The sequence below is a fragment of the Equus quagga genome, chromosome 1 (assembly GCF_021613505.1).
Source record: "Equus quagga isolate Etosha38 chromosome 1, UCLA_HA_Equagga_1.0, whole genome shotgun sequence".
Classification (NCBI taxonomy): Eukaryota; Metazoa; Chordata; class Mammalia; order Perissodactyla; family Equidae; genus Equus; species Equus quagga.
This window is the reverse complement of record NC_060267.1, coordinates 74,922,016-74,940,876: the sequence shown is the minus strand read 5'-3', so window position 1 is coordinate 74,940,876 and position 18,861 is coordinate 74,922,016. Positions and strand designations below refer to the sequence as shown.

General features: G+C 37.3%; 1 protein-coding gene across 11 annotated transcripts in view; it reads left to right on the top strand.

The window, feature by feature from the left end:
* The window catches only part of PTBP3 (polypyrimidine tract binding protein 3), a 101,934-nt gene that overhangs the window by 10,614 nt on the left and 72,459 nt on the right, over window positions 1–18,861 (top strand). For 2 of the 11 annotated variants that reach the window (XM_046657635.1, XM_046657634.1), the window contains exon 1: window positions 7,321–7,350. The exons of the other annotated variants lie outside the window; for them this stretch is intronic. In XM_046657635.1, coding sequence (XP_046513591.1) covers window positions 7,336–7,350 — 15 coding nt within the window. In that variant the 5' untranslated portion in view covers window positions 7,321–7,335. Of the gene's footprint in view, window positions 1–7,320; window positions 7,351–18,861 lie in introns of those variants that run through there. 11 annotated transcript variants of the gene reach the window in all.

Sequence of the window (18,861 nt, the reverse complement as noted above, 5' to 3'; positions counted from 1 at the left end):
AAGTCCTTTCTCAGTTTTATGTATTGTGAATATTTTCTCTCAGTCTGTGGCTTCTCTATTCATTTCTTAATGGTGTCTTTTGATAAACAGAAGAATTTAATTTTGTTAAATTTTTTTCTTTTCCTTTTTTCTTTTTGGTTTCTTATCTGAGAAATCTGCTTATCCCAAGGATGTGAAGATACTCTTTTATTTGCTTTAAGAAGCCTTGTACTTTTAGCGTTTGTAAAAGGTTAGGTCTAAGATGGATCTCAGATTTTTTTTTTTTATATAGTTTGTGGTAAAGGTGGAGATTCACTTGTTTCCGTATAGGTATCCAGTTAGTTCGGCACAATTTGTTGAGAAGATTTTCTTTTCCGTACTGAATTGTGTTGGTGCCATTATTTGAAAATCAGTTCACCATATGTGAGTGGGTCTGTTTCTGAACGCTGTATTCTTATTTGTTGATCTATTTGTTTATTCTTATGTTAAGGTCACACTGTCTTGATAACAGTGGGTTTATAATGTCTTAAAATCAAATAGTATAGGTCCTCCAACTTTGTTCTTTATCAAAATTGTTTTAGCTATGCTAAGTCATTTGAATTTTGTTTAAAAATTTAAACTCACTTATCAGTTTCTACAAAAGAAACTGAGATTATGACTGAGATTGTATAGAATATATAAATCATTTAGGGGGAAATTAACATTTCAACTACATTGTCGTGTTTTTTTTTTTCAAGATTTTATTTTATTTTATTTTTTTCCTTTTTCTCCCCAAAGCCCCCCGGTACATAGTTGTATACTCTTCGTTGTGGGTCCTTCTAGTTGTGGCGTGTGGGATGCTGCCTCAGTGTGGTTTGATGAGCAGTGCCATGTGTGCGCCCAGGATTCGAACCAAAGAAACACTGGGCCGCCTGCAGCGGAGCACGTGAACTTAACCACTCGGCCACGGGACCAGCCCCTACATTGTCTTCTAATCTATGAAATAGAATATCTCAATTTTTTAGATCTTTTATTTCTTTTAGTGCTCTTTTGTAGTTTTTAGTTTATAGGTTTTGCATGTATATTTTAAATGTGTCCCATTCTTCTTTGCTAATGTAAATGATGTTTTCTTAACAATATATAGAAATACTTTGAATGTTGATTTTGTAACTTATGACATTGCTATGATTGTATTAATTTTTTTTAATTCCTTAGGATTTTTAAATTCTCATGATCATGTCGTCTGTGAATATAGTGTTATTTCTTCCTTTCTAATCTGGATGACTTTAATTTTTTTCTTGCCATAGTGCAAAATTTAGGACCTACAGTATAATGCTGAATAGAGGGGACAACGTCCTTGCCTTTTTCCTGCTCTTAAGGAAAAGCAGTCAGTCTTTGTTAGCTGTAGGTTTTTCTTGAATGCCTTTTTTCAGGTTGAGAAAATTCCTTTCTGTTTCTTGTTTGCTGTTTTTTGATAACATGAGTGGATGTTGAATTTGGATCTCCGAAGGAATTTGTACATTTCAGCTAAGTTGTTGAATATATGGGCAAAAAGTTTATAATATTTCTTATTATTATTCTGATCTGTCTAGGATCTGTAATGATTTCCATCTTTTCAGTCCTGATATTGGTAATTTATGTTTTGTTTTTTTCCTGATTTGTCTAGCTAGAGGCTTTCAATATTACCGATCTTCTTCGAAAGCTAGTTTTGGGTTTCATCTGTTTTTTGTATTGTTGATTCTTCTAGTTTTTCAGTTTCGCTATTATTTCCTTTTTTCTATTTATGTTGGGTTTAATTTTTCTTGACTTTTTTTTTTGGTAGTAGCCTAAAACAACATTTATTTATTATTACTAAGATTTACTGTCTCACATTTTCTGTGGATCAGGAATCTGGGCGTGGATTGCTGGGTCTTCTGGCTCTGGAGCTCTCACACAGCTGCTGCAAGATGTTGGTAGGTGCCCCAGGCATCTGAGGAGGAATCTGCTTCCAAGGTCACTCACGTGTTTGTTGAGAGGAGTCAGTTCCTCCTGGGCTGTTGAGTTGAGGGCCTCACTTCCTCACTGGTTGTTGGCTGCCCTCATTTCCTTGTCATGGAGAGATTGCTCTCCCATAGGGCAGATTGCTTCAGCAACTTGCTTCTCTCAAGTAACCTGGAAGAGACAGAGTAAAAGTTAGGGAGACGTCAGTCTTTTGAAAGCTGATCTCAGAGGTGGCATCACATTACTTTTGCTATATTCTCTTAGAAGCGGGTCATTAGGTGAAGCCCACACTTAAGGATCTGGAGTTACATCTGGGTGTGAATACTAGGCAGTGGAGATCATTGGGGACCATCTTAGAAGTGTGCTTACCACACCAGAAGAGAAATTGCTGGGTAGCTGGAGTAATGCACATGTTCAGCATTACTAGGATAGTTCCAGATTACTATCTAGCACTGTGTGAAAGCTACCATCATTACAAATTCTCGCCAACACTTGAGATATTTTTAATGTTTAATCATTTAATGCTGCAGATTTCCCTCTAAACACAGCTGTAGCTGCATCCCAAAAATTTGCTATGTCCTGTTGTCATTTTTATTCAGAGTAAATCAAACCCTGAGAAAATAGAAGGAAGGAAATAATAATAAGTAGCTTAGATGAAATGTACAAATTCCTTGAAAGACAGAAACTGTCAGATGACCCAAACTGACATGAGTTGGAAAGTGTTCCTTCCTCCTTTTTATTTTTATTTATCTTTTTGTGAGGAAGATTGGCCCTGAGCTGACATCTGTTGCCAATCTTCTCCTTTTTGCTTGAGGAAGATTGTTCCTGAGCTAACGTCTGTGTCAATCTTCTATTTTATGTGGGATGCTGCCACAGTGCAGCTTGACAAGTGGTGCTAGATCTGTGCCTAGGATCCAAACCTGCTAATCCTGGCCTACTGAAGCAGAGCACATGAACTTAACAAATATACCACTGGGCCAGCCCCTCCCTCCTCCTTTTTAGAAAGAATTTGTATAAGAATGGTATTGTTTGGGGCTGTCCTATGGCCTTGTGGTTAAATTCAGTGTGCTCTTTCAGTCCTTTTACATATCCTGAGACTTGTTTTAATGTCAAGGATATGATCTATCTTTATGAACGTTCTGTATACACTTGAAAAGAATGTATGGTTTACTTTTATTGGGTATAATGCCTTATAAATGTCAATAGGATAAGCTAGTTGAAAATTCAAGTTTTCTCTATCCTTGCTGATTTTCTTCCTATTTGTTCTGTTAATTACTGAAAGAGGGGAGGAATATTGGAATTTCCACCCATAATTGTGGATTTGTTGTTTCTTTTTGTAGTTCTGTCAGTTTTTGCTTTATGTATTTTGAAGCTCAGTTATTAGGTGCATTCACATTTAGGAATGTTATTTTTCTTGATGAATTAACCTTTTTATCATTTGAAATACAGATCTTTATCTCCGGTAATAGTTCCTCGTGAAGTCTTGATTCTAATGTAGTCATTCCAGTTTTCTTACGATTTAGTATTTGTGTGGTATCTGTTTCTCTTCTTTTAATCTGTCTGTGTTTAAGATAGGTTAAAGAACAGATGAGCCAAAGAGACAACAAAGAGCAAGATGGCGGGCTTAAATCTCCTTTAAGGATCAGCTTCCAAAAGACTGGCTTTTCTTGCTTTCTCTTTGCTCACTGATAAAAGTGAGCTGCCGCGCTGTGAGCTGCCTTATGGAGAGGCTCATATACAGACTGGATCCTGCCAGCAACCACTTTAGTGAGCTTGCAAGTGGATCCTCCATTTCCTCTGTTGAGCCTTGAGATGATTGCAGCCTGTGACAGAGTCTGAGCCAGAGGACCAAGCTAAGCCATGCCCAGATGCCTGACTCACAGAAGCCGAGTTAAAAAGTACTTGGGTTTTTTTTGGCTGCTGAATTTTAGGATGATTTGTTATGCATACATAGATAACAGACTACCTAACTCAAAGTGGTGAATAAATATTGAAACAATGAATAATAATATAGCTTATTAATATCAAAGTAAGATCATATAAGTGAAAATGTTTTGTGGTTGTAAATCATTATGCATATAACTTTTTTGAATGACCACATTCTTTCTCTCTAACTAGCTTACTGTACTTCATATATACTTTGATTTTCCTTTTTTAAAGGTTTTCTTTTTTCTTAGTGTACTAGTGTAGTGAATTTCATTGATATCTTAACTTTCTATTTTAATACAAGTTTATAGAAAGGTTGTAGAATGGTACAAAAAACTTACGTAACCATTACCCAGGTAGTTCACATTTTGCCCCATTTTCTTTTTTATCATTCATATTCATTCAGTCTCTCTCTCACTTTATGTGTGTGTGTGTGTGTATAATATATATATAACTTTCTGTAGATACATATACATCTCTCTCTCTCAGTGTTTCCCCCCTTTTTTTGTTTTGCTGAGGAAGATTAGCCCTAACCTAACATCTGTTGCTAGTCTTCCTCTTTTTTTCCTTGAGGAAGATTAGCCCTAAGCTAACATCTGTGCCAGTCTTCCTCTGCTTTATATGTGGGTTGCCACCACAGCATGCCTAACGAGTGGTGTAGGTCTCTGCCCGGGATCTGAACCCACGAACCCAGGCTGCTGAAGTGGAGCATGCCGAACTTAACCACTACCCCATGGGGCTGGCCCCTATCCTTTTGCTTTTTTTCCTTTTGAATCATCACTTGGTTAATGGAATAGTAAGCCAGGCTTCTCCACTATTAAGTTACTACTTTTCCTTTCATAATTAATCATTAAATAATTTGTGAGGAGATTTTTTTGAAACTTCATTGATATATTTTACTTTATTCTTTAACCCCTAAATACTTGGGAGTGTATTGCCTAAAAAAAAAAAAAAAAAAAAAGACGTTTCCTTAAATTACTGTAGTATAATTATCAAAATCAGGAAATTTTGATAATTTTGATAATCTGAAATGGTCTCTCAGTCTTTTTGATTCGTGACATTGACATTTTAGAAGAATACAGGCATGTTACTATGTAGGATGTCCCTCACTCTGAGTTTATCTATTCCTTCCTAACTAGATTTAGGTTGTGTATTTTTGGTAGGAATACCACAGAAATGATGTTCTGTTCTTCTCAGTGTATTCTATCAGAAGACAAAGGAGACTGATTTATCTTATTTTTTGTAATGTTAATTGTGATCACTTGGTTAAGGTTGTATTTGCCAGGTTTTCTTTCCACTGTAGATTTACCATTTTTCTCTTTGTAACTAATAAGTATTTTGTGGAGTGATACTTTGAGATGTTAATATTATTTTAATTCTCAAACTTTTACCTATTAGTTTTAGCATCCATTGATGGTTCTTGCCTGAATTAGTTCTTATGATAGTTGCAGAGTGGTGATTTTCTAATTTTATTTTTGGAATCAAGATTATACTAGCCTCTTAAAATGAACCAGATAACTCTCATTCTTTTGCTGTTTTGTGGAACAGTTTTTTTCTTGAAAGTTTGGTTGATCTCACCTGTAAAGCCATCTGGGCCTGGTTTGGGAGAAGGGTATGGGAGGTCTTTGTCTATTATTTCATTATTTTTAATTCTTATGGTTAACTCAAGTTCTGTATTTCCTTTCACACTAATTTTGAGATTATTTGGTCCTTTACAGATAGAGTTTGCCAACCTGATACAATGTCTCTTTTTGTAAATGTGTGTTCTTAGCTGGATGTCACTTCTGCGTTCAGTATATCTATTAGCTCAAGTTACTGATACGTATTATTTGTTTTTTCTGGTCATGTTTTATATGTTTGGTCTATTGGTTTCTAAGAGGGGTATATTAAAATTTCCACTCAACTGTTTATCTTTTTTCCTTATATTTCATCATAATGGTGACGATCCAGAATTTTAGTTCTGGATTGTAATAGACAAAGTTTCTCATTTTCTCTAGACCTCATCTTTTTCTTTTTTATAGCAATATAAACTTGACCTAGATGTATGATCATTTTTATTTTTTATATCTTTTATGTCATCTCTTAGCTTTGTTTTTCAATTAATTTGAGTATTTTTTCCCAAAAGTTTATAACTTGTATCTTTGTGTGGCAAATCTGGTGAGGCTTTGTATTTCTGAGAATATGTTTCGGCAAGAATGGAATTTTAAATGCTTTCTTCCAGCTTGTCCCCTCACTGATACTTTTCCTTAACTGCAGTTTGTAGCCACTCATCTCTGTCACCTCCATCACAGTTCAGATTAGCCTTCAACTTTCTCACAGTTTTTCTCTCATTATTTTAGTTCCTGAAATCCGCACATCCGTCTAGCAGCTACAGTTTCTCCAGGCTTGATTTTGCAGATGGGAGTTAACTCCTGTTACTTTCAAGCTTCAGATCAATCTGTTTATTACCTAGTACAGTGAGTACAAAGGACCATCACCTAGATATGTTATTGTGAAATTTTAGAATTCCATGGGTGAAGAAATGATTCTGAAAGTTTCCAGGGAGGGAGAAAACCAGTCAACTTCAAGGAAATGAATGTTAGACTGGCACCTTACCGGCCGCGCTATGTGCTAGATAAAAATAGGACAGTGTTTATAATAATTTTTAACCCAGAATTCTTCACTAAGTCAAATGATTAATTATGAGGGTACAATTATGAGGATAGACTTTTCAGACATGCCTGGACCCAGAAAGTTTACCTTCTCTTTACCATTCATTTAGGTAGTGATTTAAAGATGTATTCCAGTGAAATGATAAAGTAAACTAAGGACAAGGAGGACGGAAGTTCAAGAAAAAGTTGAGCCAACCCGGAAGAAAAGTGAAAAGAAGCTTGAGGTTACCAGCTGTTCAGAGGCGTAGAAAGCAGTCATTCTAGATTGAAGCAGGAAGAATGAGTTTTAGGAAGATCTTGGGAAGAAAAATGGGGCTAGATAGAATGAATGCTGTCACAAAGAGTTTGGGAAAAATTTGATGATATCATAAAGGATAGTAATGTGAGGAAAATAAAGGCACTTAAAACTGTCATGTAAAGAAAAAAAAAATCGTGGTCTAACTGAACCAAATTAGAATGTGGCATGATGTTAGGAAGTTGATGTAAAGTATAATAAAGAGTTCATTCGACCTTGAATCTAGGAACGGTCTTGTTCAAGTGGTCCTGAGGTTGTGACATTAGACCATAGAGTAAAAAAGTGAAGTGTGCCAGGATTCTATTTCCTTGAACAATATTTGCATAGTCATAAAAGTATAAATGCTGTTTATTGATTTTCAGCTTTGAGTCAACCTTTGGCCAGGACATGAATGGATAAAGCTCAGAATGCCGTTGTTGCAGAGCAGAATGTAACAATCATAACAATAAAAAAGTAAAAGTGAATGTGGCAGACGGAGGAAGGCAGAGACGGATTACAGAGCACTCAATAGCTTTGTCTTTCAAAATGGAGAATCACGAGGTAATGTCAGATTGACAAAATAAGCAATAAAGATATAAATGTAGTATTTAAAGTTCAGAGATACTTATATAAGAATTAAAATTAGTAGCATATATTTCGCATATTCAGAGGACAGAAAAAGGAAGTGTAAGACGTAAATTCTTAAGTTTTCGTCTTATAGGTCAGTCAGTTTATTTTGTAAGTTGATAACTCATAAGTAGTAGTATAAGCATACTCTCCAAGGTTATGGGGACAGCCGTTAGAATAGCTAAGAACCCACTAAAGATTGGCATTAGGGTAGAGAGATTTGCTTTTAGCATATAAACTTTCTTGTAATATTTGATTTGTTGTAGTACATGTATTTGATAAAAATTAAATTTATGAGTAAAAGTAAAAAGAACAGAAGTAATTCAACAAAAAATAAATTCAACTGTGTATCTGTGGAGAACTCTTATTTGCGGTGTTGTCTGCCTTCACATCTTTCCCACAAAGGTTACTAGTTTTTTCTTTACTCTTCTAGTATCTTTTTAATGCAAATAAAGCGAATATATATATTTTTTCTTACTCTTCTAATACAAAAGGCAGCATATTTATGTGCACTGTTCGGCACTTTGATGTTTTCATCAAAACATAGAGAACCTTCCTCAAAGTCCCCCCCAATTTTTTAACAGCTACACAACAATATTTTATTTTGTGGGTATAGAAAGTTACTCGTTAGGTCCTCTGTTGATGGACTCTTAATTTATTTCCAATACTGTGCTCTAATAAACAGTTCCTCATGAGTAATCTTGTAAGTTCGTCATTTTATGTGATACAGGTGTATCTATGAAATAGAGTCCAGACATGGGATTGCTAGATCAAAGGTTAGATGTGTCTCTAGATAAATAGGCCCAATTCACCTCTACTAGGGTAGTAGTATTTTGCACCACCCAGTTCTTGCCAAGATAGTGCTGTTGAACTTTTGGATTTTTGCCAGTCTTATTGGTGAGAAATGTTACCAGTTTAGTTGCATTTCTTTTATGACTGAGATAGAGCATATTTTATGTCTTTAAGGGTCATTTTTGTTCCCTTTTCTTTGGGATGTTGGTCTTTAACTTTATTTTTCTATTGGCTCAATCTTCTCCTTCTCAACTTCTAGAAGCTCTTTATAAATTAGAGAGGTAAATCCTTTGTCTACAATGAATTGCGACTATTTTCCCCAATATGTCCTTTGACTTAGTTTTGAAACTTACTGCCATGTGGAGGCTTTTGATATTTAGATAATTGAATTTGTTATTATTATTATTTTTTAGTATAGCTCTGGATTTTGTTCTTTTTTTTTTTTTTTTGAGGAAGATTAGTTCTGAGCTAACTGCTGCCAATCCTCCTCTTTTTGCTGAGGAAGACTGGCCCTGAGCTAACATCCATACCCATCTTCCTCTACTTTGTACGTGAGACGCCTACCACAGCATGGCTTGCCAAACGGTGCCATGTCCGCACCTGGGATCCGAACTGGTGAACCCTGGGCCGCCGAAGCAGAATGTGCGCAGTTAACCACTGCATCACCGGGCCGGCCCCTAGCTCTGGATTTTGAGGCATAGATAGGCTTTCCCCATTAGGGTTGTAATGGAATTCACTCATGATTTCTTCTAATACTTGTATGAATATTTTTCACATTTAGATAGTGATTCATCTGGGGTTTATCTGTTGTGTGGTGTGAGGTTTGGAGTCAATTTTATCTTTTCCAAATGGCTACCCAGTTGTCCAAATACCATTGATTATAAAGTCCATTTCCTCTACTGTAAATTGATGATATACTTTGGTACTTTAGCTGTTGCTAATGTAGTGTCATGACCTTGGGTATAAGACCCTGGTTATTTTAATTAGTTAACCTGAGATAGAATGATAGGCAGAGGTGGAGGGAAACTTCTTTTTAAATAATAATAAGTACTAAGTCCTTTATGTGTATTTTTGCATGTAATCTTCACTACAACACCATGAGGAAGATGTTGTATTTTCCCCATTTCAGATGTGGAAACTGAGGTACAAAGAGATCAAATAACTTATCCATCACATAGTAAGTAGTGGAGCCAGGATTTGAATCCAGAGTGCGTGACTCCATAGCCTGTGCTATTTAACCCAACACAATATTCTGTCTCTGATCTTTTTTTTTTTTTTTTTAAAGATTTTATTTTTTTTCCTTTTTCTCCCCAAAGCCCCTGTGGTACATAGTTGTATATTCTTCGTTGTGGGTCCTTCTAGTTGTGGCATGTGGGACGCTGCCTCAGCGTGGTTTGATGAGCAGTGCCATGTCCGCGCCCAGGATTCGAACCAACGAAATACTGGGCCGCCTGCAGCGGAGCCCGCGAACTTAACCACTTGGCCACGGGGTCGGCCTCTCTGTCTCTGATCTTATGGAGGCAGCAGAGAGCCTCCAGTTCCCCCCACTTTCAAATCAGTTGCCAATGCAGCAGGAGCTGCAGCAGCAGCAGCAGCAAAGACTGTGGAAATAGAACCTCAACTAAAGAAGTATGTCTAGGTCCCAGCCTTGCCAGACAGCTGCAAGAAAAGTTAAGGCTTGCTTGGCCATTTGGGCTGGGGAAGTGTGCAGAAAATAGTTAATGTAGCAGGCTGCAGACTGCTGTCCTTAGAAAGGCTGCTTATAAGGCTGACCCTTGGCTGGTATCTTGGCTGGTAAACAGCTTCCTATATTGATATGACCTGTGCTTAAATGATAAGAGTGGCTGATTGTGCCTAGACTGTTTGCGTAAATGATAAGGTTTGTACTTTCTTTCTCAGAGTCTGGAATTTTGGTGCATGGTAGGCAGAGGATGTCTGTGTGACCAGCCCCCAATGAAAACACCCTGGGCAATGAGTCTCTAATGACCTTCCCTGGTAGACAGCATTCCACATGTGTTAATCACAATTCATTGCTGGAGTAATTAAGTGTGTTCCGTGCGGCTCCCCTGGGAGAGAACTCTTGGAAGGTTACATTTGGTTTCCTCCAGCTTTTGCCCTGTACACCTTTCTCTTTTGCTGACTTTGCTTTGTATTCTTCCACTGCAGTAAGTCTTAGCCGTGAACACAACTATCTGCCAAGTCTGTGAGTCTTCTCTAGAGAACTCTTGGACCTGGGGTGGTCTTGAGGCTAATTCTAGACACTGACACTAAAATGTTTGTTGTGGTTTGGGCAAGAGGGGAGTGTGTGTATGTGAGGGGTGGGAGAGAGGGAGGGAAGGAATGAATGTGTCTGAAATTGGAGAGCTCTGCACCTTTGGGAGGTTGGGAGCAACAGTGGCTGAGAGTAACACCAGAGGAGAGTTCCTTTCTTTACACGCAGAGGGAATGTTGGCAGATTAACAGTGGTTTGTGCTCAGTCACTGTTGCAGACAGGAGCCTCATTCAGCAGCTGTGCTGCTGGTGATGACACGTTGCAACAATAGCATCACCAACCAAGTAGCTGAAGAGAATCAACCTTGTAGGCTGAGCTCCTCGTGCTCCTGACATTTTAGACTTGGTCATTTAGGAAAGGACTCCTGCTCAGGAAAATAAGACATTTTTTTGAGAAGTCGTACGGCAGTTTTGGGTGAAAGAAGAAATAGCCAAATCCGTCGTTAGTCGTAGATTCCAGCACCTCTCTTAATTATTGATAGAGTAAGTAGACAGAATGTTAACCTTCTCTTCACCGGTACTGCTTCTGCGCCCCCTGTCTCAGATTAAAAATGCATTTTATCCCTGTCCTGCTAGGTATCAGTATCCAAAAAGTCCTTTTAAAAGGGCACTTTGTGTATCTTTATAATGTTAGACCAATTTTACAGAAGATGATACCAAACCTAGGATGTTACTGTAACCTAACATCCTGGGTCAAATGGTTGATAAGTGACAGGGGCTGGATTCAAACAAAGGTTTGTTCCCAAAGCACACGTTTTGTTTTTACACTATGGTGTCTCTGCTGGCTTTAGGAAAATTAATATTCCAGACAGTATTTGGTTAATAAGCTCCATTATTTTTGGAAGTTGGGTCTGTTCTAGTACAAATAGTATACCATTTTATTGGAATTAGAGATAGAAGCATAGCTTTCGGTCAGCTAAAGCAGTAAAGTATATTTGTAGTTTCACTAAGATGAAAAGGAGGTTAGAATACAACCCTATTTTTGTGATGCGTTGGAATTCCATCTGTTGGGGCTCATTACCATTTACTCTCATTGCCTAATGCTCTTTCTTGAACTAAAGAAGCGTGACAATTAGCCTAAGTTTATACGGTGTGACTATTATAAAATTCAGAGGTGCTTGCAAATCACTCAAAGATGCAAAAATAAATATTAAATTAAAAAAACATTTTGTTAACATTTTGGAGATGATAATATGCTCAATAAAATAGTCACTGGTAGAATTGACCAAAAGTCTTCGTGAAATGTATTTAATTGAAAGACTCAGCTCCGGGGCTGGCCTCTTGGCTGAGTGGTTAAGTTTGTGTGCTTGGCTTTGGCGGCCTGGGGTTTCGCCGGTTCGGATCCTGGGTGTGGACATCGCACCACTCATCTGGCCATGCTGAGGTGGCGTCCCACACACCACAACTAGAAGGACCCACAACTAAAAATATACAACTATGTACCGGGGGGCTTTAGGGAGAAAAAGGAAAAATAAAATCTTTTTTTAAAAAAAAGACCGAGCTACGGACCGTGAGAAAAATGTTGGCAAAGTTTTTAAAGTTCATTATTTTTCAAAATGAAAATAGCCCCTTTGTCTCTGATTGATTAATATTTAAACATGGCAAATATAAAAGAGAAAATGAAAGCCAGATATTAATCCCTGCTAACATTTAGGTGAATTTGCTTTTTAGACCTTTACATATATGCTTACAGTATATGTGCATCTTTATTATTTTATTTTTACAAAAATAGGAAATATAATACATGTTATGACGAATATATGTTGTTTTCAGAATGAACATTGTTTTTGTGAATTTATATCCAGCTCGTTAGGTATGGTGCTTCATCATTCCAGTAACCACCTAGTATTTCATTGCATGGGTATACTGTAACTCATTTAACTAATCTCTTATTATGAACATAGTGATGGTTTCATATTTCGCCATTTTAGTGTAGCAGTTAAAAGTATAGACTCTGAAATTGGTTTACATGGGTTTTAATCCTGGCTCCAACTCTTTATTTGTAGTGTGATTTGTGTAAGTTGCTTAACTCATTTGTGCCTTAGTTTCCTCATTCGTGAAATGATACTAGGCTTTCCAGCTCTTTGTTATGAGAAATTGAAAAATTGTTAGGTTTTGTTAATGAATGTGTGAGAAGAAGGAAGTTTCAATGATTGGCTTAATAAAACAAAACTTACAGGTGTATATATATTTCAGAAACTAGCTGTCAATTTAAGTATTACTACTAGGGCAGTAAAGTATTAAGTAGGACGACTAACCAAAACCCAGACCTTTGTTACTTTTACAGATCGTAGCTGTGCTTTCCAGAGTTTAGGTGATCACAAGACTCCTTTGTTAGAAATAGCATTTGTAAGCAGTTTTATGACCAGAATTGTGTCTTTCTGCAACGATAGTGGAGGAGAGAACATTATCCTCTTGTCTCACAGATACTTCTTTCACAAATAGTTTATAAGAGCCTGTGGTTTCAAAGTTACGCACTAATATTTCATTAGTTGTCACCTTGAGGAAAGAAAGGCAGTTGAAAGAGGCTCAAAACCTAAATGCAGAAAGGAAAAGGATAAAACTAGTAATTTTTAATGAATGGGATATGAGACATAATATTTTGAACCAACATTGGTCACCATAATAGTACTCAATCCTCAGAATTTTTTGAGGATTTGATATTTCATTGATTCTAAGGCATACTTTGTGTGTGTGTGTGTGTGTGAGAGGAAGATTGGCCCTGAGCTAACATCTGTTACCAGTCCTCCTGGTTTTGCTTGAGGAAGATGGTCCCTGAGCTAAGATCTGTGCCATTCTTCCCCTACTTTGTATATGGGACGCCACCACAGCATGGCTTGATGAGCACTGTGTAGGTCCATGCCCAGGATCTGAACCTGTGAACCCTGGGCCACCAAAGTGGAGTGTGCAAACTTAAGCACTATGCCTCTGGGCCAGCCCCTGAGGCATACTTTTTTTATATTAACATTTCTGACATCAGAGTGCATCTTAAAGTTCATAGTGTATTATAATGTAATTGACAGCAGTTTTTCTTTCCAGACGTTCCATAAAGTTATGGGTCTTACAATTGAAGGCTTCTTAGAGTACATGAAATATGTATGATAAAGCACATAGTAGAACAGTACCTGGCACATACTAAGCAATCAATAAAATGTTTTGGCATTTTAGTGTAGCCATTAAAAGCGTGGACTCTGAAATTGGCCCATGTGGATTTGAATCCTGACCCCAACTCTTTATTTGTAGTGTGATTGTGTAAGTTACTTAACTCATTTGTGCCTCAAATGTGTATTGACTATCCTTTATTTTGTTTGCTTTGCTCTTGTAAGGGATGGTTACATAAATATATCTTTATATACAGTGTATATATCTAATACAGAATGATGTCTTGATGTGGAATAAAGGGATTAAAGGATTGGCATAACATATTGAGGGAAGATTTGTTTATTAGAAGAAGAGAAACAGGTATGTAGGGGCCCAGAAAAATAAACCGAGCCTAGATTTTAATTGTACCTTTTACCCTCTCTAATTCTTACTTTCTTTAAAGGATAGTAATACCTACTTTGCAGAGTTGTGAGAATTACAGAATATGTGTATAATCTTAAAAATGTCTGTGGACTGACCACAGAACAAGAATATTTTACCTTAAGGCCTATTTGGGACAACTGGGACATCTTTGATTTCGTTTTGTCCCACCCTGTGTCTAATTCATTAGCAGATCTTTCTAAGTAGATTCAGAATCCAACCACTCTCCACAGTAACTGCCACTCCCTTGGCCCCTCACCTGGATTATCGTGATGGTTTCCTGCCTGGAGTCTCTAATTCCCTCCTTGCGTTATTACAGACTCTTCTCAACACAGCAGCCAGAGTGATCTTTTAAAATGTAAATCAGGGGGCCGGCCCGGTGGTGCAGCGGTTAAGTGCACACGTTCTGCTTCTTGGCGGCCCGGGGTTCACAGGTTCGGATCCAGGGTGCGGACATGGCACTGCTTGGCAGGCCATGCTGTGGTAGGCGTCCCATATATAAAGTAGAGGAAGATGGGCACAGATGTTAGCTCAGGACCAGGCTTCCTCAGCAAAAGGAGGAGGACTGGCAGTAGTTAGCTCAGGGCTGATCTTCCTCAAAAAAAAAAAAAAAAAAAAAGTAAATCAGATCATGTAGGGGCCCACCCGGTGGCGGAGTGGTTAAGTTCACATGTTCCGCTTTGGTGGCCTGGGGTTTGCAGGTTCATATCCTGGGGATGGACCTAGCACTGCTCATCAGGCCATGCTGTGGCAGCATCCCACATAGCAGAACTAGAAGGACCTGCAACTAGGATACACAACTGTGTACTGGGGGGCTTTGGGGAGGAAAAAACCGTTCCTCCCTGTTTCCTAGAACGTGCAAGGCTTACTATCTCAGTTTTCTCTGCCTGTAACGTTCTTCTCTCAGATAGCTACATAGCTTACTCCTTACCTGCTTTAAGACTTTGCTTAAATGTCACTTTCTCTTAAATTCTTTCCGTGACCACTTAAAAATCACAGTTCTCCTCTTCACCCCTGGCTGCTCGTTATCTTATTTTTGAAAAAGCCGGTATAACTTTAAAACATGTTACATAATTTTTTAAGTTTAATTATTATCTGTTTCCTATGCAAGATGGTAAACTGCATAAGATATGGTCAGGGATCTTTGTTTTTTGTTTGTTCACTGGGATTTTCCCCAGGAGTTAAAGACCTGGCTCGTAGTTTGGTACTCCTTAATTGCTTGTTGGATTTGTTGAATGAATATTATTGCTAAGACAATTATACACATTGAATTTAATATGTAAGAGCTATTCCTGTATGGTAGGAACTAAATAAATATTCACATGAATGGCATTTTGGTTGGATGTCATGAATTAGAAGTCTTTTGGAGGAATAATTTGCTCGCCATTAAAAAAGTGTTAATATTTTATTGCTAAGATGTCCATATAAAATTAAGGCAATCAAAGTCATTTTATTGAAACTGTATCATAAACAGGAGATTTTAAACAGTGCCACAGCTCTACATTTGAAGAGTGTGCCCCGTCTTTAATTACCACCTTTTTTATTCTCATTGTTCTAAAATCTCAACAGTAGCAGTCTTGGACCCGAAAATGTTGCAAGTGAACAATTTGGTGACTATTCTTTTTTGGGGGGAGGGAGTAACTGTTGTTTAGGAAATATGCTTAGGGATAATCACACTCGTTTAGCAGATGAAGAGTGTTGATGGGTTACAGTGTTTGTGGGGATAAGATCTCCAAATCATTTGTAAGGGTACAGTTACCCATAGCTAGTGCCTTTGAGTTTGGGATGTGTTTAGAGTAACAGGAGGCTGTGAAAGGGTAAATGTTAACAAAAGACTAAATGTCAAAAAAAAATTTGGAGTTACCACGAACTGCCTCACAATTATTCTGAAACCTTCACTGAATGTTCAGTTTATTCCCTTATCCTTATAGTTATTATTTATTTTTAAGCAAAAAAAGTTTTGAACATAGATTACATGCAAAACATTATAGTAGGTTCTGTGGAGTAGGATATGTGAGTGAGTATTCAGGAGAACATAATCAATAAGTTTATATAGTGGGGCCAGCCCCATGGTGTGGTGGTGAAGTTTGGTGTGCTCCTCTTTGGTGGCCCAGGTTCACAGGTTCAGATCCCAGGCATGGACCTACACCACTTGTCAGCCATGCTGTGGTGGCAACCCACATACAAAATAGTGTAAGATTAGCATAGATGTTATCTCAGGGCAAATCTTTCTCAGCAAAAGAAAAAAAAAACGAAAAAGAAAAAAGTGTATATAGTATGGTGAGACTCTACATAATATCACTTTTATTTCTGTTTATGGAAAAACAGAAACAGCAGGATTAATGTGAGCTGTCTGTTCTGGGAAGTGTTCACAAAGGGTCACTAGACCATCTGCTGGAAATTTTATAGAGGGGGCTACGTTGGCTTCAAGGTAGGACTTGGATATTACTTTTGGTATTTAGGATTCTTTTATTTAAAAAAAAATACTGCACAGGTCCCACCCTGTCCGTAGTTTGGGGGTGCTATTTACCTCATAAAGCAGGGTAGAGGATTTGTCTTCTGGGAAGACACAGTCATCTTCTCTGAAAAATCCTCCTCCGTAGTTGGCTTTGGCATCTTCCAGGAATGGGAGGGCAGGGATTGAAGCCTCACAGGTCTGGGTTTTCAGCTGAGATAGAGAGAGGACAGTGGTTATAACCGGACAGTCCAGAGTTGGATGTAGTTACCTCCAGAACTTGTCACTGTTAACACAACCTGGGCTTTATGACACTCATAGAAGTGGATTCCTTAATAATAACATAATAGTTTCCAAAAAAATATATAATATAGATAGTTCTAGGATCATGAAAAATTGTGAATTTGTTTTCCTCTCTCCTTTTTTTTTTTTTTGAAGGTATGCTTTTTGGTGAGGAAGATTGGCCCTGAGCCAACATCTGTTGCCAATATTCCTGTTTTTCTTTTTTTCTCCCCAAAGGCTCAGTACATAGTTGTATATCCTTGTTGTAAGTCATTATAGTTCTTCTATGTGGGATGCTCCCATAGGATGGCCTGACAAGTGGTGTGTAGGTTCTCTCCCCACACCCCCCTGCCCCCGGGATCCAAACCAACGAACCCCGGGCCACCGAAGTGGAGCACACGAACTTGACCACTTGGCCATGGGACTGGCCCTCTGCAATTTTTTGATAGCCTTTTTTTATGATTATAGTGTCTTGATAGACTAAAACAAATGATGTCTTGTTCCTGAATTTCATATGGATTTTAGGTATGATCTGAAGTTTAACCATGCAGAATCTTCCTTACATGTTACTTTAGTGGCTGTTTCTCAGTTGTGTGGATTCCCTTTTATCATATTAATAATCTCACTTTAATGCTAAATAAAACTACTTCCCATCATATTTGATAATGAAACACTTTATTTGTGCTGCTTAATTACAGATTTCCTTTGCTTTGTTGGCCCTTTGTATTTATTCTTCATTTGGAGAGAGCTTTGACAATGGATACTTGAGGCTATGAAGCTGACTGGTGTGTTGACTTAGCCAGAGAGCCAACAAGTCCTCAGAACGACTGCTACACTTATGTAAATTTACTGCATGTTTCAAAGGAGACTGTTGATCCAGTGTTGTCAACCCCCTCCCCGCCATGATATCTTCATTATTTAGCTTGTTAAAGCCTTCTTGTGTATGTTAATTTGTTTCCCTGTGGTACAGTCTTTTTTCTCTCCCTTTTTAACAGTTTCCTTCTGTTGATCGTCTGTAGTCACTCATCCAGATAAGCTTTCCATCATTTTTTTGGTCTTCATTTTGCTTATCTTCCATCCATCTCTTCAACCATAATCTCTCATCATAGCAGTCAGACCTTTTGAGAGAGGTACTCATTTGTACCTGGATCTGCCCTGCTCTTCCTTTACTATAATGGAAAATTGCTTTTCAGACACTTAGGATGTATATTAAATACTAAATATAATTTTCAGAAATACTTTTGTTTTGCACTGAAGTAGTCTGTAATTATAGGTAGTGATGTGTTTTCAGGAGAAAAAAATTATGTCAAGGAAAGAAAAGTTTTGTTTTTAAAAGGGGCATATTTAATACAGAACTAATTGTGTTTTTCTCATCTTTTTACAAAGCTTTACAGAGTAATATGACTCTTGAGATTTAAGCTTTAAAAAACCTTTGTTTTCTGTGATTTGAATTTGAATTCTTGGGGGAGGGGGAGAAAACTTGGCCGGTAAATTGCAATTAGCAGAATACTTTTTTTTTATCACTGCATTTTCACATGTAAACTGCTTTTACTCTCTTTGTCTTTTGTGTATCATATCCTGGAATTAGTAGGGTAAAAAACTTACCAGTTTTTTAAAGTATAATTATTTGAGAGATGTGTTGTTTATTCTATATAATGAATAGTACACCCCATCTCTCATGTAAGACAATTTCCAGATATGAACCTTTAGGATCAAATATTTTAGTTTTTCTTGTATAATAAGACGATAAAAACAAAAATAGCCACTCCAACACTTTACTCTAATACTGTAGGGTTTCCTTCACTTATGCATTATTTTAGGCATCTTCCTTTTTACAAGCTCTTCCTGTTACTGTAGAAAGATCTAGTAGAATTACCAAACTTAAGTGGTTTTATTTTGAAGACTGCAATTCTCACCATTTCCTTATTATGATAGTTTATATGTGGTGTGAATACATTGAACACGACTTAACTGATGTTGCATTAATTTAAGATACAATATAAATTAAGGTAGTTTTCCCATTTTTTTCTATACTTGAATATTTGATCACATTTTTAGACTAAGTTTTTCTTTTACAGTTAGAAGTCCAAATGGTAATTCAGAGGTTAAGAATAAAGTTTTTT